This window comes from Crocodylus siamensis, chromosome 7 (assembly GCF_052110815.1).
Source record: "Crocodylus siamensis isolate JL-2025a chromosome 7, ASM5211081v1, whole genome shotgun sequence".
Classification (NCBI taxonomy): Eukaryota; Metazoa; Chordata; order Crocodylia; family Crocodylidae; genus Crocodylus; species Crocodylus siamensis.
This window is the reverse complement of record NC_143401.1, coordinates 24,729,049-24,752,561: the sequence shown is the minus strand read 5'-3', so window position 1 is coordinate 24,752,561 and position 23,513 is coordinate 24,729,049. Positions and strand designations below refer to the sequence as shown.

Genomic DNA, 23,513 nt, shown 5'->3' with positions numbered 1-23,513 from the left:
AGGAACAAATGCTGTCTTAATGCATTATTACAAAGTCCTGCACTGAGAGCAGAACAATCCCATGGCCTGGGGACCAGCTGGCTAAGCAGCAGCTATGCAGAAAAAGACATACAGTGGACAGTAAGCTGAATATAAACCAACAGCATGTCCTTGTTGCAGAGAAGGCTAACAGCATACTTGGGTTGCATTAGTAGGAGTGTTACCATAGATTGAGGGAGATGATTATTCCCCTCTGTTCAGCAGTAGTAAAGCCACATTTGGAGTACTGTGTCCAGTTTTGGGCCCCCCACTACAGAAAGGATGTGGAGAAATTGGGGAGAGTTCAGTGGAGGGCAGCATAAATGTAGGCAGGCTGGGGTACATGACTTGTGAGGAGAGGCAGAAGGAACTGGGCTTATTTAGTCTGGAGAAGAGATGACTGAGCAGGGATTGAATAGAAACCTTCAATTATCTGAAGCGTGGTTCCAAAGAGAATAGAACTAGACTGGTCTCAGGGTGGTAGATGACAGAACAAGGAGCAATGATCTCAAGTTGCAGCAAGGGGAATTTAGGTCAAATATTAGTAACAACTTTCTCACAAGGAGGGTGAAATAGGTTACCCAGAGAGGTTGTGAAATGTCCATCCCTGTTTATATAACCCAAGTAGACAAAGCCTTGGCTGGGATGATCTAGTTGGGGGTGGCCTTGCTTTGAGCATGGGGTTGAACTAGGTGACATTCTGAGGTTCCTTCCAGTCCTACTTTTATGTGATTCTCCACCTTCCAGTGCATCCAAAAGCTACTCTCAAGTTCAACACAAGCATCCATCCTCACTCCACTATTGCAAAAGTAACTACAGAAAAGCTCTACTAGAAAGCTGTCTTTCTGCCTTCTCCATGTGGCTTCTCCATCCTAGTTTTCAGATTTCCTTGAGTTTGTTCCTTTGCTGTTTGGAGTGAGAGAATTCTCAGTAGCTTTATAAGAAAGTTGATTTATAGAGAGGATATAAATAATGCCTGATTCTGACTGTTATTTTGACTTGGAGGTTTCTTATCATGCCTGAAATAGCATTTTTAATTATTTTTTTACATATGTCTGTTATTAATACAGAATTGCACTGACACTAAAATTGATTTTTTTTTTAAGTATATCCCTTAAACGGCAACATTTGTAGTAATGTCAGTTAGTTTCTCATTGTCCAGAGCTCTCTGGTAGAATCTTCTCGGTTACCATCCCATGGTAATCATGAATAAAAACGTAAGGAGTGCCTCCTGGGTTTATATTTATCTGAGTTGTAAAACAGCTGTAAGTAGGGTTAAATGGTGGCTTTGTAACTATTGTGCTTATTGTGAAAGATAAACATTTGTACCTGAATTTCTGAATGTTTTGCAGCTGCTGTATTAAAATATGAAAATAATGTGATGAATATTCGTCAGTTCAACTGTTCTCCACATCCTTACTGGTTACCCAATTTTATGGATGTATTCACGTGGTCATTGCCGTTTGTTGGAGAGAAAGGTAAGTAATTGTTACACAACTTAAGTAGAAGTCTTTGTATTCTGTTTCTGTTGCAGGTTAATATTTACTGAAGAGGAGGATATTTTTTCAGAGGTGTCTACTCTTTTGTTATTGAATTGGGGAAGAGATATGAACACTTGCTCAAAGAAATGTATTTGCATGTTCCATTGTAAATCCTCATCTGAATGTGCTGTAGTATACATTGGTGAGAGATGCTGAAATAGGATACAACTTCACCCATAGTGATTGGTACTTCTCCCATCACCCTTTTGGCTGAGGTAGCTGTAATTTTGCATGATGAAGCAGCCAAAATTTAAGTTCTCTTTAAAAGGCATATTACGGCATAGTGTCAATAATTCATTGTTTTAGTACAAAAAAAAGTTTGGAAAACAAATCAAGCACAGCTTAACTAGTTAGTTGATGAAACCTATAGAGACCATAACCAGTCAGCCACAGAAAATAGCCCAATCCTTAGTCTCATGCTGTACTGCAGTGATTCAAATAGAGCACCAAATTGGGTGAATTTGCAGAAACTACCGGGTGGAGCTAGGATACACTGGAGAAACAGTTTGTATTAACCAGAAGAAATTCGAGAAGGATAAGTGCAAAGTCCTGTACTTGAGATGAAATAATCACATGAAAAATACAGACTGGGGAGTACTAGACTGCAGTGCTGCAGAGAAGGACATGCAGGTTCCTTAACTGTATACATTGAAAACTATTTTTGTCCAGAAGAACAGATTACTGAGAAACTCAGGTATTTCCTAGGACAGGAAATTTTGTTAACTATGGATGCAGATGCTTTGTTTCACTTCACATTCCTGAAAATATTTAGATTATGTACAACCAGTTGATTTTTTTTTTTTTTTTTCAATACAGTAACAGAAATGTTGGTGAATGTTCTGAGCATTTGCTCTGATGATGAATTAATGACAGAAGGAGAAGATCAATTTGACGGTAGGGTTACTTTTATATCTATAAACTATTATACTTTCATGGAAACTTGTGGAACAGTAGTTTAGTGATTGAGATTTGACTAGTGATATCTGTATGATAGGAAAAATGTATTGTCTTCAGGTTTTGTTCCTTTTTCTTTAGATTCAGGTGTGTGTATGTAAGAAGTGCGCACACGTGTACATGTGTGCACATACCCCATTTTTTCTTTTGTAAACTATTAGCAAGCAATAATGGTATTTATTTTGTAAACATCAACACATGATTACATTTATATGTAAAGTTTTCAAAGTCTTAGGACTTCAAAAGTTAATAAAAATAAAAAGTTAATATGTTTCCTCCACTGAAAATGTTATTTTCTTGGCACACAAGGTCAACAGACATCTAGCTAGAATAGTGACTTGATAATTTATTTATAGCACTCTCATAAACAACTCCATCTTTTTAATACAACATTTATTTTTATCCTTCTAAAGCTGATACATTTCTGTCAAACAGATGTAAATATATTTTGTATGGCAAAGACTTGTTGATCTCTATGAAACTTATGTATATGTTAATTTTGCTTCTTGAATTTAAAGGAGAAAGCTATGAAAGAGAGGTTATTGTGTATATGCTGTATATATTCGTGTGTGTGTGTGTGTGTGTGTGTGAATGAACTATACAACATATAGCCTTACCAATTGCAAAAATCTTCAGTATGTACAGTCTGATGTCCTCAACTGTAGCAGTGCACTGAATCCTTAAGTTTTTTTGCAGTAGTAAGATGCCATGACTTACAGTATAATACCATCATTATTTTACATTGTTTACGGTTTAACAAAATCTTTTAATACAATCTTTAAAAAAAAATTCTCAAAATTCATTTCTTCCAAAGAATAGAATTGATTTGACTTGAGGGTTTGGGTTTTTTAAGAACACGCTTTGGTAAGCAAAAAGTAATACTAAAGTAAAAGCACCCCTATTTGCACAGTTTCCATATTTGAGTGCAAACATTTCATATTGAATTAGTATTTAATTACTATTAAAATAATGTAAGACAAACCATATTGTTGCATTTTAATTTTGAAGGACTTGACTATCCATAAAGCCACCTGAACTTTCCTGTAACAAGAAAAAGAAAAATGTTGTCTTTCAGCCTGATTTTGCAAGTACTTAAGTGTATATTGCAAGAGGCAAAGATTTCTGTGGGTGATATATTATGAAACTGCTGGCATGGTTGAGACAGACTTAGACAAGTTTTCAAATGCAATGCATTTCTCTTTATAATTGTTCGGGGCTGTATCTGAAGAAAGACTCGTATGTGGCAACAAAAAAGGTACAGACTAGACGGAGTACTAATATTGTGAAATATGACTTTGTAGAATCTAGTAGTGTGAATGCTAATAGAGAACACATTTATGTTCTGGTATATATTTTTGTTTTGTTTTGTTTGTTGCATTCTAAAACTTGTCCAAGTCTATCCAAACCATGCAGTTGTTCCAATAAAAGATATTGCTCACACAAATCCTTGCCTCTCTCAGTTCCTAGATCATCATGGCTACAACATCACTTCAGTACTACTTAAGCTTACATTGTTTTTACATAATATTATTGTGTCTGAAGTGGTTTGTCACATGCATAAGTATTTGTGAGATCAAGGGGTTATATATGAGATAAAAATTATGTACAGTGAGATGACAGGCTTTTTTTGGCTGTCCAGCATAACCTCTGCCATCAGTTTATTGTATATGCTCCCTTCCTAGTACAGCACTTGAACTTTTTTTAATTCTTTTTTTTAATACTTATTTCCCCATCTCCTTTAACAGTTTCTTTGCTTGATGCCTATCTCTTAATTCCACCTATATATTGTCTACACATAATCTTCCCTACATAAATGGATTCTCCAAAGACTTGCCTAATTTTCCATGCTATCAAAAGTTGTAAAATGTACTCAACGAGATCCGCTTTTTTTAGTCAACAAATGCATTTGTTAAGTGTGGCAGTTTTCCATTTACTTCACTTTTCTTTTCCATTCATCCTTTATTACCACTGCCAAGTTAAATCTGTGTCGCTCACCTTTTCTCCATCATTCACTTCCTTTTTTCTGGACTCTCCATCTGAAGAACGACTCATATATGGCAATAAAAAAGGTACAGACCAGACAGAGTATTGTTTTGAAATATGACTTCATAGGCTCTCACAGTATGAATATGAGTACAAAACATGTTTATCTTCTATACATTTGTGTTTGGTGTTATTGTCATTTAAAAAATATATATGTATAAAGAACAGTATCTTGTCATCAGAAGTCATATTCCAAGACATCTGTCTTTCTGTGCATGAAAAATGTTCTCCTTTCTTCCATTCCTCTTTTTATAGAATTACATTCTTTTATGTATTCTAATATTTTTATCTTTGGACCTGCATGTATAGGGAGCGTTCAGTTTTCTGTCTTGCCCTATATAACAACTTTTACTGTGAACGTTTTACTTTAAAATTCTGCATGAAATGTATTTACCAAGTGTTCCAAAATCCTGTTTGTTTAGTACTTTTTAATTTCTTCTGGCTAATCAGATGACAGTTGTAATAAATGTATTGTGCAGTTCTTTACAAATATGGTGTTATAGAAATTTAAAATAGACCGTTAACTATAGTGGCTACAACATGCTTTCCAGAAACCTCTTACTGCAGATACTTGACTTGTATTTAGAGGCGTTCTTCTGATCGTGTGATTTATTTGCTTAGCAAAATATTTTATCCGTACAAGTTCTGTTCATAGAAGGAAATGTTTTATTGTGATTCTTTTAATGATTCAGTGAGTCTTTTGAAGAATACCTATAGAATCATAGAAAATATTGCTAATGTTTCAGACTAATAATTTCTTACGCAGGCATTAGGAGCAAGGAGTCTCTGCACTGTTCCTTTTACAAAAACAGAATGTAGACAGCAGATTGCAGATCCAGGAAACAGGAAGGGGGCTGTTCAGTCCCCCTACTTTGCTATGCCATGCATGTGCAGTGAACTCTGAGTTTCTTGTCTGGTTGTCGTCAGTTCCTTCTGGCACTCTGCATGAACAGTGTGGTCTTAGCTCACCAGGTGATTGGGGCAGGGTCTGGATGGAGTCCCTACTTTAGCATGGCTCTGGAGCACAGGGGGTGAATACTGCTGCTGTTTACCCTCCCCCTTCCTGCTAAATTCAGCATCAGGGGAAAGGAGGGGGATGAGCAGTGGTGATGACACTAACCCTGTGGGCTCCAGAACTGCAAAAGCAGGGGAGCCCAGAGGGTTCCCACCAGATCCTGCACTGAGCGCCAGTGTGGCAAATCCAGAGGGGTGAAGAATGGAGCTGTGCTGCCACATCCTCTTGGGATCTGCCCCTTTAGGCAGCCCTAAAGGTATGGCATTCTCCTACTGTGGGTTATAGCACTCCCTGTAATCTCTTCACTACTGTGTATTGCAGCTTTCCCCATAGCCTACCTTCTATGCTAGGACTTTTTAGGGAATGGAAGTGTCTGAACTTGAGTAATCTCCCCTGGTCAGAGCTGCCATTCCCAGCCCTTTTATCAACTGTAAAAGAGCAACTTGGCAGGAGTGGAGACCTCACCCCAGATCTCCATTGAATTTACTTTTGTCATGTCTATAGTGTTTAAAAAAAGATTTTTTTAAAAATCAAAATTATTACATTTGCTGAGCTGAGGGTGAGTTTAGAATTGACTTCAGCTTAGAATCATAGAATCAAAGGACCAGAAGGGACCTGTAAGATCATCAAGTCCAGTCCTGTGCCATGGGCAGGAAGTAATTGAGTTCAAACAAGCTCAACAAAGTGCTTGTCTAGCCTCCTCTTGAACACTTCTAAGGATGGCAGTTGCACCACCTCTGCTGGGAGTGTGTTCCAGATTCTATTTACCCTTACGGTAAAGAAGTTTTTTCTTATGTCCAGCCTAAATTTTTTCTCAATTAACTTGCCCATTGGTCCTCGTCCTCCCAAGGGGTGCCATTGTGAAGAGTTGCTCACCTAGATCTTGATGTTCACCTCTGACATACTTTTAAATTCATAAATTTATAGATATTAGGGTCGAAAGGGACCTCAGTAGGTCATTGAGTCCGACCCCCTGCCCTCGGCAGGAAAGAGCGCTAGGGTCAGATGACCCCAGCTAAGTGCTTGTCCAGTGTCCTCTTGAAGATCCCCAAGGTAGGGGAGAGTACCACATCCCTTGGAAGCCCATTCCAGATTCTGGCAGCCCTTACTGTGAAGAAGATCTTTCTAATGTCCAACCTAAATCTGCTCTCCGTCAATTTATGGTCATTGTTCCTAGATCACAGAATCATAGAAGTAGGGTCAGAAGGGACCTTCTATATCTTCAAGTCTGACCCCCCGCCTGAGCAGTTGAAAAACTGGGCTCAAATGACTCCAGCCAGGTAGGCATCAAGCCTCCTCTTAAAGGTAGGCCCCAGGGTAGGAGCCAGCACCACTTTCCTTGGAAGTTGGTTCCAGATCCTAGCCACCCTAACTGTGAAGTAGTTCTTATGGATGTCTAATCTAAACCTACTCTCCAACAAGTTGTGGCTGTTATTCCTTGTTATGCCAGGGGGCACTAGGGGAAACAAGGTCTCTCTCAAACCCTTCTGGTCCCCCCTAGTGAGTTTATAGACGGTCACCAGGTCCCCCCTCAGCCTTCTCTTGTGAAGGCTGAACAGGTTCAGGTCCCGCAGTCTCTCATTGTAGGGTCTGCCCTGTTGTCCCTGGATCATGCGGGTGACCCTCCTCTGGACCCTTTCAATGTTGCCCACATCCCTCCTGAAATGGGGCGCGCAGAACTGGATGCACTACTCCAGCTGTGGCCTGAACCAGAGTCGCATAGAGGGGGAGGATCCTCTACTTGAGATGCACCTGTGGATGCACGACAAGGTGCGGTTAGCCCTGCCAACCGTGACCTCACGTTGTCGGCCCATGTTCATCTTGGAGTCAATAATGACTCCAAGATCCCTTTCTGCCTCCGTGCTCTCAAGAAGGGAGTTACCCATCTTATAAGTGTGCTGCTGGTTACTACTGCCCAAGTGCAGCACCCTGCACGTGTCAGTATTGAAACACATCCTGTTTTTGTTAGCCCACCCCTGTAACCTATCCAGATCTTGCTGCACCGAGCCCTGGGGGACTCTGCTGCCCATTTTCCCCCCCAGGTCAAATATGACCCATCCACCAACACCCTCTGAGTATGACCTGTCAGCCAATCTGCAATCCATCTGACTGTGTAGTAGGCATCAATGCCACAGTCGCCTAGTTTTTTAATGAGGATGGGGTGGGAGACAGTGTCAGAGGCCTTGCTGAAGTCCAGAAAGACTACGTCCACGGCGACACCTGCATCCAAGGCTTTTGTGACCTGATCATAAAAGGCAGTCAGGTTGGTCTGACAGGACCTGCCCCTAATGAAACTGTGCTGGTTGGCCTTGAGCATCATCCCTGAAGCTGGCCCGTCACAGATGTGCTCCTCGATTATCTTCTCGAAGTGTTTCCCTAGAATTGAGGTAAGACTGAGGGGCCTATAGTTGCCCGGGTCCTCCCTTTTTTAAAAATGGGGACCACGTGGGCTGTCTTCCAAACATCTGGCACCTGGCCTGAGCACCACGAGCGCTTGTAAGGCCATGCCAAGGGCACTGCAATAACCCCTGCTAGCTCCTTCAACACCCTGGGGTGGAGAGCATCTGGACCCGCTGATCTGAACACGTCTAGCCCCTCCAGAAGCTCTCTAACCTGGTCCTCCCCAACCTGAGGTCTGGAGGCATTCCCCTTGAGTCCGTCTTGCATCATGGTGGGGAAGTCCCGGTCCCTGCCCAAGAAAACAGAGGTGAAGAATTGGTTAAAGAGGTCTGCTTTCTCCTCTGGCACAACCACCAGATTGCCCAGAGTATCTGCAGGGGCCCCACGTTTCCTGGTGCCACCTTCATCCTCCCTATATATTTGAAAAAGGACTTTTTATTATCTTTGATCTTGGACGCTAGTCCTAGCTCTATGTCCGCCTTAGCTTTCCTGACAGCCCCTACTACAGGCCTAAGCAGAGGAGGTATAATCCTCTTTGGTGATAGCACCCCCCCTTCCACCAGGTGTATGCCACCTTTTTGGCAATCAGGCATTCCCGGATGCCCTTGGTGAACCAGGGGGGCTTTTGGGCACTCTTGCCCCCCTTGCTTCTTGTTGGGATGGTCACCCCTTGGGCCCTAAGTATCGTCTCCTTAAGGAACGACCACTCATCTTGGGCACTGAGTTCCCCTGCTCTCGAGAACCCCAGTGCCTCTCCCACTAATCTCCTCAACTTGTTGAAGTTGGCCCTCTTGAAGTCTAGGGCTACTGCTTTGCTGCAGGCCCTTGACACCCTGCGCTGAATGGTGAATTCCAGCATGAGATGATCGCTGTCACCCAGGTGGTCAAGAACCTGGAGGCCCCTTACCAGGTTGTCACCTGTGGTCAGGACCAGGTCCAACAGGGCATTTCCTCTGGTGGGACTGTGCATCTCTTGAATTAAGTGGAGGTCCTGTATCTCGGCCAGGAACCTTCTGGAACGGTCCAACCTGGCTCACTGTTCCTCCCAGCAGATGTCCGGGTAATTTAAATCACCCATGACAGACTAGTCCTATGGGCTGAATGCAATCAGATGAGGCTCAATAGGGGTAAGTGCTGGGTCCTTCATCTGGGTAGGAAGAACCTTCACCATAATTATACAGAGGGTGGTGGTCCACTGGCTGGCACTGCATCTGAAAGGGACCTGGAGGTGACAGTCTGCCAGAAGATGAATATGAGACAACAGTGTAATGAAGTTGCCAGCAGGGCAAATAGAACACTGGCATGCATCAGAAGACGTGTTGCCAATAGAACCAGAGGTGCTCCTCCCCCTCTATTTGGCATTGGGTGAGGCCACAGCTGGAGTACTGTGTCCAGTTCTGGGCACCACACTCCAGGAAGGATGTGGATAAGCTTGAAAGGGTACAAATAAGGGCCATCCATATGATCACGGGCCTGGAAGATAAGCCCTATGAAGAGAGACTCCGGGAGCCTTAAGTGCCTCTGCAAGCTGGCCCAAAAATTCCCGGTCCAACTCCTCCCCTTGGTTGGGGGGTCTGTAGTAGACCCCCACCATTAAATCGTTCTCCCCATGGCCCCCTTGTATCTTGACCCAGAGCAAGGGGTGTCCTGGTATATAGAGCATCTCCTATTCCCTGCTGCCCTCCCCTGCTGCCCTCTCATGATTAATGTATAGTTAGCCATAAGATCACCTCTTAGCCTTCTCTTCTGAAGGTTGAAGAGATCTAGGTCCCTCAGTCTCTTCCCATAGGGCCTTGCTTGGAGGCATCTGGCCATATAAGTGGCCCTCCTCTGGACCCTCTCAAGATTCCCCACATCATATCCAAAACTGGGTGGCTATCACGTCACCTCTCAGTCTTCTCTTACTCAGACTGAAGAGGCCCAGTTCCCAGACTACCACCCTCCGTATAATTATGGTGAAGGTTCTTCCTACCCAGATGAAGGACCCAGCACTTACCCCTATTGAGCCTCATCTGATTGCATTCAGCCCATAGGACTAGTCTGTCAAGGTTATCCTGGATCCTTACCCTATCCTCTGATGTGCCCACATTTCCCCACAGCTTGGTGTCATCTGCAAACTTAATCATTGCACTTTCCACCCCCTCATCCAAGTCACTGATAAAGATGTTAAAGAGCATGGGTCCAAGCACTGATCCCTGGGGGACACCACTGGAGGTGGTCATCCCATCGATTGCAACTCTCTGGGATTGGCCTCTGAGCTAGTTGCCAACCCACATCGCTGTAGACTGATTTAGGCCAGTAATATCCAGTTTGATTGAGAGAATGTTATGGGAAACAGAATCAAAGGTTTTACTGAGGTCTAGGTAAATGATGTCAACCTCATGTCCGTTGTCCAGGTGGTTACTTACCTGGTCATAAAAGGACACCAGGTTTGTCAGGTTGCTTCTTAATACCCCACCAGTTACGAGCTTGTGATTGATGGCCTCCTTAACAATTTTTTCAAAGGTTTTTCCCAGGACTGAAGTCAGACTGACTGGTCTGTAGTTTGCAGGGTCATCTCTTTTCCATCTCTTAAAGATCAGTACCACGTTAGCCCCTTTCCAGTCGTTCAGGACCACTCCTGAGTTCCATGACTCTTTGAACAGCTTTGCCACAAGCCCTGCTATAAGCTCAGCCACTTCTTTCAGGACTCTTGGATGCAGGTCATGTGGCCTAGCAGACTTGAAAATATCCAGATGTTTTAAGAGTACCCTCACCTGTTCCGAACTGATTTAATGTGGACTGTTGTCTTCCCCATATTCCTTGGGCATCTGTACAGGTAGGTGAACAGCTCCCGTCTGATTTCAGGAATACCAGTGTGAAGTAAGTATTTAGGAGCTTTGCCTTTTTTCCCAAGAATCAACTGTGGGCTGCCCCTCTGGACTTGGTAGGCGTCCCACAGTAGAGCTTGGTTTTTATTTCTTGCTTACATGTAGCTGTAGAAGGACTTTTGTTGTCCTTTATTTTGGTTGCCAGTGTGATCTCCATGCCTGCCTTGGCTTTCTGTGTCTCATACCTGCAGACTCTAGCTGTATGAGTGTTCTCTGGTTGCTGAACCATTTTTCGATTTGCTTCTATACTTCTTTTTTCTTTTTCAAAAGTTCCCTAATATTCCTGTTGAGCCAAGGGGGTCTCTTGGCATCTTTCCCACTTTTTGACCATGTGGGGGTGGCCTCTGTTTGAGCAGTGAGAATTGCCCTCTTAAGGAAGCACCACCGTTCCTGAATTCCCAAATTGTCCAGTTGCTGGTTGCAGAGGGCCTCTCTAAATAGACTCCTGAGTTACCAAAGTATGCCTTCCTGAAGTCTAGGGCTTCTGATCTACTGACTGTGAAACTTAATTCCCAGCCTTTCAGTGGACAGTGAACCTAATCAGATCATGATCACTGTTGCCCAGAGTACCTCTAATCTTCAGGTCGTCTACCATGTTCTCCCCTTTGGTCAGCACTAAGTGGCTTTACCCCTAGTTGGCCTTTCCACAGCCTGTGTCAAGAACAGGTTGTCAATAGCTGCCAAGAAGTTGGTTGACATGCTGGAGCTCGCTGAATGGTCTTCCCAACAGATGTCAGGGTAGTTGAAGTCACCCATGACAATCAAGTTTTTAGTGCTGGCTGCCTCAGTTCCCTGGAGAATGCCTGATTGCTCTCCTCTTCTTGATAGGAAGACTCCCACCATCAGGTCTCCCTCTTATATCTTAACCCAGAGGGTTTCAAGGGACCTCTCCCTGCAATCACACATGACCTACATGTCTACTCTTTCACGTAGAGGGTCACACCTCCTCTCCAGCCTTATCTTTCCTATAGAGTCTATTAGCCCTCTATATCCACTGCCCAGTCATATGTATTGTCCCACCAGGTCTCCATCAACCCAATGAAGTCAATCAAATTTCTCATCTACCAGAAGGAGTGCTAGTTTGTCCTGGTTATTGCCTATGCTTCTGGCATTTCCATAAAGACACCTGAGTTCACCCCAAATTGCCTCATGTTTTCTGTCCCTCTGCAAGTATCTCAGGACATTGATACTCATCTGGATGTCCCCTACATGAATGCCCTCCCCAGGTCATCTTGGCCAGAGGATTCATGTACTGCAGTGGCATCTTCCGTCTCTCCCCCAGACATGCCTAGTTTAAAGCCTTCCTCAGCAAGTTGATGATTTTCATAGAAAAGACCTTCTTCCCTCTGCCAGTGAGGTGAATACCGTCTCTTGTATGTAGACTAGTGCCGTTAAATTGCATGCCAAAGTCAAGGAATCTAAAACCAACGTGGTGACACCATCTACAAAGCCTTCAGAAGCTTTGATGATACTGATTTGTCCCTAGCTATGTATTTTGTTTGGAGGATGACAAAGGAAAAATGAAAATAATTGAAGGCTTCCTTTCCTTACTACTCTGCCCTCAGAAAACCAGATCAAGATAAATAATTGATAAAAGAGATCCTATATAGTGGCAGATCAGAAAGAGAAACATGTGGTGCTCTCTTCCCCATCCTCATGCCTTCTTGTTTATTATTGTTTCTCCTTCAGGTATTTCTACTTAAAACAATCCCTTTCTCTGTTCTTTGGTAGTTGTTATTTCTTCAGGTGATGCACATTAAATGTAGGGCATTTAGATCCTAAATTTGGGAGATTAGGAAACTAACATATGCTAGTTAGTTCTGCAGTTGTTTGCCACTGAATTTTTTTGTGTGTGGTTTTTTTTTTTTTTTCCCCTTTGTGTATATTGGAAAGTTTGCCTTGCTTTTGGATAATGAAGTCTGCCAATGAGTTAGTGCCAAATTCATGATCTTTGTAGATTGCATATCTCCATTGCTGCTATATTTTGCTAGGTAGGCTTGTCATTTGATTCAGGTGTCACTGAAGAATTTCATGAGAGAGATTTCATGAAAATAGAATGATAATCATGAAAACTACAAGATAGTGGTTTAGGTGATAATCACTAGCTTTAGTAAATCATTTTGAAAATCTTGAGGTTTTTCTTTTTATTTTGTGAACACAAAGGAAGAATGGTTTTGTCAGCCTCTTGGTGAGCAAGGCTAACTTTGTGATCTGTGCATACTTTAAATGATTTGGGTGTCAGACTTCTCTCAAGCATTATTGAATTTACAAAGTTGTGTTCAGTGTAGTATACTTGTATAACATTGTTCCCCCCTACATACACATGAGCTTGAGACGCTCTCTTATTCCATTGAAAGTAGGTACAGCTGCAGCACGAAAAGAAATAATCAGAAACAAAATCCGTGCAATTGGCAAGATGGCAAGAGTCTTCTCCGTTCTCAGGTAATTGTCTGTCTTTTCGCTTTCCCAGTAAATCGTGTTAACGTTTAATAGAAAAGAAAACTCTAACCCAAAACACTGGTTGTGAAACATTCATCTTCTAGACTTCTGCATCATAGTCTGCTTAAAATTCTGATATGCAAGTTGTTGTACGAGGTTTTTCATGCATAACAGGGTTGCAGGATTTGGAGAGAAAATATGTTTTTTTTATTTTAAGAAATAGTTACTTTTGTGATAGCTTATAGAAGTAGTTCTCAACGTTTTGGGACTTGAAGCCCCACCTTCCCCTCCCCATGACTTTTGTGAATTGCGTGGTACCCAGTTTCAGAAAAATAATTTGTATATTACAGTGTTTACTTGCAGAAGACCCAGTAAGTAGGGTGGAGAATTGGTCAAGCAGGAACCAGCCTGAGCCCTGGCACCCTGGTTGAGAGTCACTGGCTTGTAGTATACTTATGAGTGCATCTGGGGTACCACAAGATCCATTTAAGGGTGCCATCCAATATTAGTACAGCTATTCCTCACTTAACATTGTAATTACATTCTTGAAAAATGTGACTTTAAGCAAAATGATGTTAAGTGAATCCAATTATGTCACAGTAGTTACCTACTACCAGGTGACAGTCAAACATCATGCAACTTGAAACGAGTATGTTCTCTAATAGTTCACCGATGTACTAACGAAACAGTGTTAACCGGGATGACATTAAGTTAGGAGTATCTGTACCATTAGGTGTGTAGATATTTCAGATAGGAATCTATTGTGTCAAAGATTCAGAGGTCTTTGCAACAGAAGAATTGCTCTATTATTTTTCTGTAGTCAAGAAACGAGTGGAAGCTAAGAGCTGGCTTTTTCTGAGGGAAGCCTCCAGTCTAACAAGAGGTGCCTTGAATTTGAAGAGGTTGAAAACCACTACTCTAGAAGCTGGAAGGCTGGGTACAGAATAGGCAATTTCCTCTCGCTTGTTAGCGTTTTGAAGTTTGATCCATATTAAATCTTGCCATAGGTAATAATACTATGTACTTGAATAGAAAACAACCCTGATGTCAGATGACACTTTCATAATTGGATTCTGTATACGGGACATTTATAAATTTGATATAATATTCCAGATACAGAATCTAATTATTGGAGGTCTGCCTTGAATTTGTCCCCTTCCCACTGCTACAGCAGGGAAAATAAATCTGTTTGGGGTCAGGTGGCCCCCTTGCTCTCTGCCTGTCTGCCCCCCGCAACTTTTTCCCTCTGCAACCCCCTCAATTTACTGTCAGACCCCCTATTCCCCCCCCCCCCCAGTATGTGAAAGTGAGGGGCAAACTTGAAAACACTGACTTTGAGATAAACATGCCTGTAATAAATGACTCAGGCTACCCATAGACTTAGTTCACCCAGAATTAATGCATTTTACTTCTTTTTTGAACTGCTGACAGTTTTAGCATAGGTATGTCATAAATATGCTTCCAAGCAGCACTTTTTCCCCCTACTTACGTCATACAAACTATGCATGATATTAGTCCAAAGCCAAAAGGCTCATTATTTACCATATGGTTTGTTGGGCTGGGCCCCAGCAGAGTCAACAGGATTTCAAGCCATAGGGACTCCACAGTTCAACATGGGGGTTGGGTGTCTGGCTCTATCTCATGGACTGAAAGGCCACATGAATCATATGTGACAAGCCAAGAGCGGGTGAGAGAGGGATTCTGGTTGAACTGTCTGGAGTCCTGTTTGGTGATGTTTGACAGACACTTAAGGCTCCTGAAGAAACAGGAATAATTGGGAACAAGAAAGAAAGGCACAGCTCAGCTGTAGGAATGAAAAAGAAGTTGAAATATAGTCAGTGTAGTGCCCTTGACTTTAAAGAGAGTCAGCACTGTGTGTAATGGGCACTACCATATTTCTTATTCTGATGGGCTGCACTAAACCTATCCTCGTGGTGGTAGGTTCCCATCAGTATGTTTGCCCAGTATGGACCATGTGTTATATAGTCATGCTCAGTGTTGGCTGTGTTTAATCAACCTCATCATTTAATCTTCATAGTTGGTTTCCAGGAGCACATGCTGCATTTAGCAGCAGTTTAATTATATGTATTTAGTGTGGGTTTTTTGTATGTGGATGTAAGATGAGGAGCCTTTTTTCTTTATGCTGACTGGGGGGGAAATCTTGTCTTATATTCGAATAACTATGGCACATAAAAAAAAAAAAATCTGCTTATTTTACTTTAAGTTCATTGAAATAATTAAGAAACTAGCATTTTTTTTCCTTCAATTGTAGGGAGGAGAGTGAAAGTGTGCTGACACTCAAGGGTTTGACTCCCACTGGCATGTTACCTAGTGGAGTGTTGGCTGGAGGACGACAGACCCTGCAAAGTGGTAATGATGTTATGCAACTAGCTGTGCCTCAGATGGACTGGGGCACATCTCACTCTTTTGCTAACACTACACATAATGCATGCAGGGAATTTCTTATGCTTTTCAGTTCTTGTCTTAGCGGCTGATACAAGCATAGTATTATGTGTTAATCAGGCAATGTGAAATGGATACCTAACCAGGGTATAAAACTAAAAGCAAATAATTTTAGCAGTGTTAAACCACAATTGTGAGTCTTTGAGCTTCCTTAGTTTAGAATTTTTCTAGTGGCAGGAGTGTCTCAGATGTGGGGTGACCTTTTAGAGCAGATTACAGAGTCTAGTCATTAGGTCATTACATTACATTACAGATACAGAAAGTGCAATGTAATTTTGCATCTTCACTTTTTATTTAAACATTTTTGTTATGGACATGTTAGTACTCTTAATTGGCAGATGCTGAATACTTTTTGATGTTAGTATTAACAAACAGCTACAGGCTGCAGAGCACTATTTTGCACTTCACTGGTAAATTGAAATGTGCTGTGTTTTGTACCCTGGTAATTAATGCCGAAATTTGTTCTCCATGTTGTTTGTCAAATGTTTTATGTATAATTGACCTCCCTGAATTGTCCTTGTAACATGCTGTTTCCTTCCTCTGCAGATGTAGCTGCTTTCTTAGATCTGTCTGTCTCTCTCTAGGTATAGATGTATGTCTGTATAAGTGTTAAAATTAAACCACTATCCCAGACACTTGTCTGTCTCTTGATGTTGAAGCAGTGTTGTAGCACCTTGTTTTTGAGGCTTGCTACATTTGCTGCTGCACATTGTCTGTGCATTTTGAACATAAATGTACTTGAAAAATATTCAGTAATTGTTATAAAATCAACCAAGAATAAACGGATTGAATTTAAATCTTGTAAATAAATCAGAATAAAAGGGTGTTTACTAAGTGTGCATATATTTTTGCATGAAAATAAAAAGAACTATACACAAAATATACCTGTAATCTGGCTCATTGAATATTATTTGTAGAAGTTGATTTTTTTTGAGTTTGTTTTAAGCACTGAATCAATCATTTTTTCAGAGGACTCGTAATAGATTAACATAAGTAATAGATAAGACATAAGAAAATATTATGATATCCTACAAGATGTATCAAAAGGATGAAGTCCAGATTTATGTGAAATGTGGTGGATAATTGAAATATTATGTTGGAAACTGGACTTCACATAATTGCAGTACTCTTAAGTATAAACTCCTTGAATGCATTCTAGCTGTCTGCCTGGGGCATGGGTGCAGTGCCCAATGCTGTCAGTCCTAAGGCTGGTTTTGAGCACTGTTGAAAGATTTGGCTATATTAACATAATCCTGTTTTATGCAATCTGTTGTGAAATCAGAGAGTAGCTGCTTTGCTTTTTGTAATTAACACTTGAAATTTTTAAAATTTTCTTTATGATTTTTAACCAGTTTATTGAACTTTCAGCTTATTTGTCAGAGGTCTTTACTAGTCTTGAAACATCAATGTCATATATTTAATAATTTTTGATGGACATATAATGTCTGCAGGCTAAGCTTATATGTCCAATTTATGTATGTGATTTGTTTTGTGAACGTCTATAACAACAAATGGTCTATGTTCCTCAATCCATTCAGCTCTTCAAATAGCATGTCTTATAGTGTTAATTTGTATTTTCATTGTTTAGTGAAACACTCTATTGCTTTAAAAAGACAAGTCTGTGCTTTAATTTCCCTTCCCTCATTTACCAGTTTTTCTTCATATTTCATTATCAACATCAGAGAGATGAGCAAAGTGACTATAAAAAGATGATAACATAGCACATGCAACATATTATTATTAGAGGAGAAAAAGCTGGACAGTTGGAAAATATGCAAAAGACAATTTGGGGGTTTTTTTCTGACTCCAGAATGCTTTGTTGCAGTATTCCTTGATGCATTAAATCATTACATGTGAGTTATGTGTCCATGTGACACTGTTTCAGAATAACTTCAGGTGTTAACTCTCCTTAATGTAGTATGGTATTTTATTTCTTATTGATGCCTGTGCACCAGTTCTTTTAGAATTTCTGCTTTATCTGTACTGTCTCTAACTTTAAAAAATCATTAAAGATTTCAAATATAAATATAATGCTCAATTTCAAAACTACAACAGGTAGAGTTTTGAAGTTCCTTAAGTGTAATAGAACCTTAATAATTTACACTTTGCTAAACTATCACAAGACTGGTGAACTCTGCATTTCTTGAAGATTAATATCCAGTGCTGCAATGAGTTTTCAGATTACAAAGATTTCATTACTTTTACAAAATCTATTACAGCACAGTAACTTGTAAATTTTGTAGAAGTAGAAATAATTATAGTTCATTGTAATTGAGACGATAAAATAACTGTAAATTACACTGTGTGATCTTTTAAGCCTTACATTTATTTTGTTTTTGTTCAATTTTCAAGTCATGAGATACAATAATTATCAGTGTTTTTCCCCAGTCTCTCTCAAATTCTAAGTAGAGAGGTTCTGATTTGGGTAAGGGAGGGGGCAGGTGGGCAGTTTGCATCTGAATGAATTGGCCACTGCTGAACTTTGTTTCCATTATATCTCTTATAGTTGTGGGGTTTATCTGCCTTTGCCTAAGAGATTTGGACTGAAATCAGCAGTGATAAAATTTATTGGTTCACTTTACATATACTTTTTATGCTTCTATATAGGTATGGTTATATCAAATTAAACTGCTTTGATTTTGAAGCTTCAGAAATGTAATTTGGACCCATCTTTAAATTTTGAGCAAGAAATACCTTTAACAGTGTCATAGTGAGATTTCAGAGAAGTTGGGCACAGTTTGTTCTTAAAGTGACAAAAAAAACTGTACTGGGTTATTAAATTAATAGATTCATAAATTGTAGAGTCGGAAGGGACCACAATGGATAATCATGTCTGACCCCCTGCCCCTGGCAGGAAAGAGGGCCGAGGTCAAATGACCCCAGCCAGGTGACTATCAAGCCTCCTCTTAAAGACCTCCAAGTTAAGTGATAGTATTACCTCTCTTGGAAGTCTGTTCCAGATTCTGGCCCCCCTTACTGTAAAAATACTTCTTCCTAATGTCTAACGTAAATCTACTTTCCACTAGTTTGCACCCATTATTCCTAGCTACTCCCTGGGGCACTGTGATAAATGGCACATCACCAGTTCCCTGTTGTCCTCCCTTGATAAACTTATAGGTGGCTACAACTTATAGACATCTCTTGTGAAGACTGAAGAGATCCAGATCTCCCAACCTCCCCTTGTAGGGTCTTTCACAGAGGCCACACTAATCATGCAAGTGGCCCTCTTTTGAACCCTCTCCAGATTCTCCGTGTCCCTCTTGAAGTGCAGTGCCCAAAACTGGGTACAGTACTCCAGAGTATATTAGCAGAGAATATGTTGGTGGGGAGGGGAGAGGGAGACAACAAATACTACTTTAGTAAGTTGTTGTAAGACCACATCAAGAATATTGTATGTATTAATAAGGCCACTGTAACATGACTTCTACAGTCCTGGAGAAAAAGCAGCATAGGGCACCAAAATGATACCCAGTGTAATATATTTAAATTATGCGGAATTGTCTCTGTAAAATAAAAGAGAGTGAGGTATAATAACAGGCATTCTGAGGAAAGTGAAAGGGATATAGTTTATATTTATCAGTGATAACTAAGGGAACTATCTGAAAATAGGTATAAATAGGGAATCTTGGCATGAATATAAAGGAAAATCTTTTTATGGATCATTCAAAAGACATGTACGCTTATCCATTACCTTTGTCCGTTTCTAACATTTTTTCATTAAGTTATGCTTTTAATAGCTATATAGTCTACATAAGCTGATAGAGATAATGTTAAAATAATGAAGTTCAAACAAAAAGTGATAGCATCAGATATGATTTCTTAGTAAATCTGAACGCAGGTTACCATTTTAACAAACCAAGATCTGATTCAGCAAGGTACTTGAACAGAAGCCTAAATTTACATTTTTGAGTAGTCTCACTGAAATTGTTTGGAGTGGTCAGATACTTAAGAACTTTGCTGAACTGATGCCTTAATTACCAGTCTGACCAAAGTGAGCTCTGGCTCAAGAAGACTCATGCTACACATCTCTGATTTAGTTAGTCTTTAAGATGCAAAGACTAACCCTGCCTTCTGTCATTCTGGCTATTGTTCAGAGGAATGGGAAGGTTTGGTTTTTCTTATTAGCCTGAGTTTTGCATCGATACAGGCCTTTTATTACAGGGCTCTTACAACTGAAGATGGTATAAAATAGCATAGGTTTAGTACCTTGAATATCTTTGGATTATAATTCTAAGTAAAGTGAATTGGAAACTTTTCTTGAGGAAGAATTTCAGGATCAGACTTATTAGCATATTATGGTACTGTTGCTTGAAGAGTCTGGATTTATTAAACATACACTTTTAACATGGAGACATCTATGTAGAAACTAAGTGATAAAATATCTTCTGGATTAAGTTTCTGCAGTCTTATAAAAGTGGTATTTTCCAGTCAGTTCATTAATAATGCTCAGTGTGACAAAGTGCCTTCTTGTAACTTTATATCCTGATATCTCTGACACATTAGTGGTTCAAGTAGAATTAATTAAGGTAACAACTTCTGAAATTTGTGTCTGACCAAGCTACATAATTTACAGAAGTTAATCAGTATCCATAATCTTTTAAGGAAAAGACTGAAAGCAAAGACTTCACAATTATAGGAAATGGTAGAAAAAGGTGTAATTCTGTTGTTTTATAATTTATATGGCAAACTGGCATTTATTATGATAAGAAACTATATTTGATTAGCTTTTAAAATAGTTCTAGACCATTTTTAATTTTTGCCACTTAGAAACAGTTTTTTCTTAACATAAACATGAAAAACAATCATTCTTCCAAGTTGCCTTTTAATTTAAACTTGGTATTGTATCTCATTTATTTGGATCTGAAGTATAGGAACCTTCTGTAACTCCAAACATCCAATACATAAAAGTTAAAATGGTATGTTATATATACAAGCGTTTAGTATGGGTTTTAGAATACAAATACCTGTTTTCCAAAGTACCCTTCTAGAAATTATTGGTATTTGCCAACACCATGATTTTAAGTCCTTCTGTTGATAATTCATATATCTGCTAATATTGTTCCCCAAGATTCACTCAAATAATTCCTCTCTTACCATTCCTTTTAGTAAATTAGATTAGCATTATGTAAATTGTCTACTACATGGAAGATTTTAAAATGCCTGTGTTAGATAGATGTGCAGAACCATTTATGAGCCAATTTTAGAATGTTGCTTGAGATTTTACTATTAAGACTTTTAGCAACAAGGCTGTACTAATAATTTTGCATGAAAGCTTTATAGATTTTATAGCTATGCTTTCTGCACATACAAGGTAGTGAAAAATATTTTGCTGTAAAAATGTTACAGCTGTTTTTACAGCTACTTAATTTAAAAAACACTGACTAGTCAGCTCGATCTTTGAAATGTTCGCACTGAAAATTCACCAGTCCTCTAAGCTCTATCAAAGAGCATTTGTCCCAAATCTCTTCCAACTGTAAATAACTTGGTTGATTCCCCTAAATTTTCTTGACATTGGTCACTTCTTAAATGTGACTTGCCAGAATTCATTTTTATGCTCTTAAATCTGTCTTTTATTGTTGTATATTATTGGGACTGCAGTATCCTTTTTTAGCTCAGAATACAATACAAAAACTAAGTTCAGCTTCTGAATGTGAAAGACTCTTTATTTAATAAACATAAAAACAGCCAGTTAAATTAAATTAGTATTTTTTCATGTTAAAAAGAATTGATCATATTAACCATATTTCTTGGTAATGTCACAAAGGTACTGTAGACCTTTAAAAAAGAAAGAGAGAAATCTGAAAGACTGAGTTAAAATTCAAACTCTGCCCCTTACTTTAACAGTATTGGGGCTGTATATTGAATATTTTATGTGAGTAATGCATTTGCCAGTCATGTAAGTGTGTAAATGAAGCGTATATGAATGTTACATTTGATAAATTGTGTCACCCAAGATATAGCAGTAGTTTCACTTCAATTTTTTTTTAAAAAAAATCTTAATTTGCACTAAAAAATAATTGCAATCTAATCTGGTTTGGTATAATATATTAAATTGATCATTGCCTTTTCTGCTATGCGATATTACACTCTTCATCTTTCTCATTCATTTTGCATGCATCTGCTCACTTCTGTACAGCCACTGTAGAGGCAATTGAGGCTGAAAAAGGTATGATCAGAGTCTTTGCAATTGGCAGAGATCTGTGGTGTCTGGGAGGGAGATCAAAAGTATTCTGTGTGGATGTGTCTTATTTTCAACTTGCACAACCAGTATGAATCATTTGTATTGATTCATCCCTTTTACATGTAACATTCATTTCTTGCTTTCAGATGATTATCATCTTTAGTAATATTTTAGGAAAATTCTTATTACTTTACAAAACACACATTAGACTTTTGCTTTTTTTTCCTTCTGTATGCATACATGCGTGTGCATGTGCACATGTGTGTGTATGTTGTAATGTGTGCTGGTGTTTCTTGAAATTTTTTAAAATGATAGTGTTGAATTTTTGGTTTTTCTGCATTCAACTACAATTTTTGTTATGTTGGGTTTTTTTTAGGGGGGCAGTGATTTATGCATGTTTCTTTTGATAAAGTTTATTTTTAGTTGGATTTAAATCTAATATTCTCATCACTTTCCATAACACATCTGGTAGTGCAAGATATGTTCCTGGCTTTACTGTGACATTTGGAGGTAGCTGTTGACCAAAATTGTTAATAGTATATATATGGACTTAACAGTATAAGGTAGAGGTGCACCGATACATCGGTCTATATCATATCGGCACCAATAAAAGGAAAATTGATGTTACTGGCAATTGGCATTTTTTGGCTGATGTGGCAGATAATGCCATCGATAAATACCATGTGCATGTGCACAACAGCAGCAATCATGCAGCCAGCCTGGCAGCTTTAAGAGCAGTGTCCAGCTGGTAAGTCTGTTGAGGGGGAGGGAAGGGGTGTGGCGGGTACACTGAGGCCCCTGCAGTGAGGGGGGGAATGGGGCTGGGGCAGGCATTGCCCAGTTGGGATGATGCATGGGATGGAGCCATGAGTGGTTCATCGGGGGGGGGTGCTCCCGTCACTACATACATCCCCCAAGGGAGGTATAGGGGGCATGTGCCCCCCAGGTCTGTGCATGGGGCATGGACAGGCTGCTGCTACGGGCTGGGGCTGGGGGTGGTGCCAGGCTCTTTCTAGCAGGGGAGGCTGGCCTGGGACTGTTTGGGGTGGGCAGCGGTAGTGCTGGGGGGAATTATGGGGGGTACCCACACCATAGACCCAGTCCCGGTGCCATCGTCACCACCCGCCCTGAGTGCAGCCTCAGCCCAACCCCCACCAGGAACAGCCCGATGTTGCCTCTGGCCTTCGCTGGCAGCTGACCCTCGCCCCACACACAGATCCGGGGGGCACATGCCCGCTATGCCTACCTCGGGGATGCATGCAAGAGGGGGAGCCACTGCCTACTCTTTGTGCCCCCCGGAGGAGCCGCTTGTGGCTCCATCCTGTGCCACCTTGGCTGGGCAGTGCCTGCCCCAGCCCCACTGCCTCCCTCACTGCGGAGGTGTCTATCTGCTCCCCCACCCCCTTCCACCCTAACAGACTTACCAGCTGGATGCTGCTCTCCAGGCTGCCAGGCTGAATATTGGCAATCAGATTGGTATCAGCCAATTATGACTCGTTAATAATCAGACATGGTTATCGGAAAAAATCTTTATCAGTACACCCCTAGTATAAGGCATAATGAATTACATGGATTATCAGTAGTGCTGT

At 40.4% G+C, this 23,513-nt stretch overlaps 1 protein-coding gene across 8 annotated transcripts in view; it reads left to right on the top strand.

Annotated features, from left to right (window-relative positions):
- The window catches only part of PPP3CB (protein phosphatase 3 catalytic subunit beta), an 85,493-nt gene that overhangs the window by 59,380 nt on the left and 2,600 nt on the right, over window positions 1-23,513 (top strand). For 3 of the 8 annotated variants that reach the window (XM_090057284.1, XM_090057283.1, XM_090057276.1), the window contains 6 exons: window positions 1,371-1,496; window positions 2,376-2,453; window positions 4,556-4,582; window positions 13,199-13,283; window positions 15,553-15,650; window positions 21,880-21,909. In XM_090057284.1, coding sequence (XP_089913410.1) covers window positions 1,371-1,496; window positions 2,376-2,453; window positions 4,556-4,582; window positions 13,199-13,283; window positions 15,553-15,650; window positions 21,880-21,909 — 444 coding nt within the window. The remainder of the gene's footprint in view (window positions 1-1,370; window positions 1,497-2,375; window positions 2,454-4,555; window positions 4,583-13,198; window positions 13,284-15,552; window positions 15,651-21,879; window positions 21,910-23,513) is intronic. The other 5 variants (XM_090057278.1, XM_090057277.1, XM_090057280.1 and 2 more) reach the window with 5 other exon arrangements.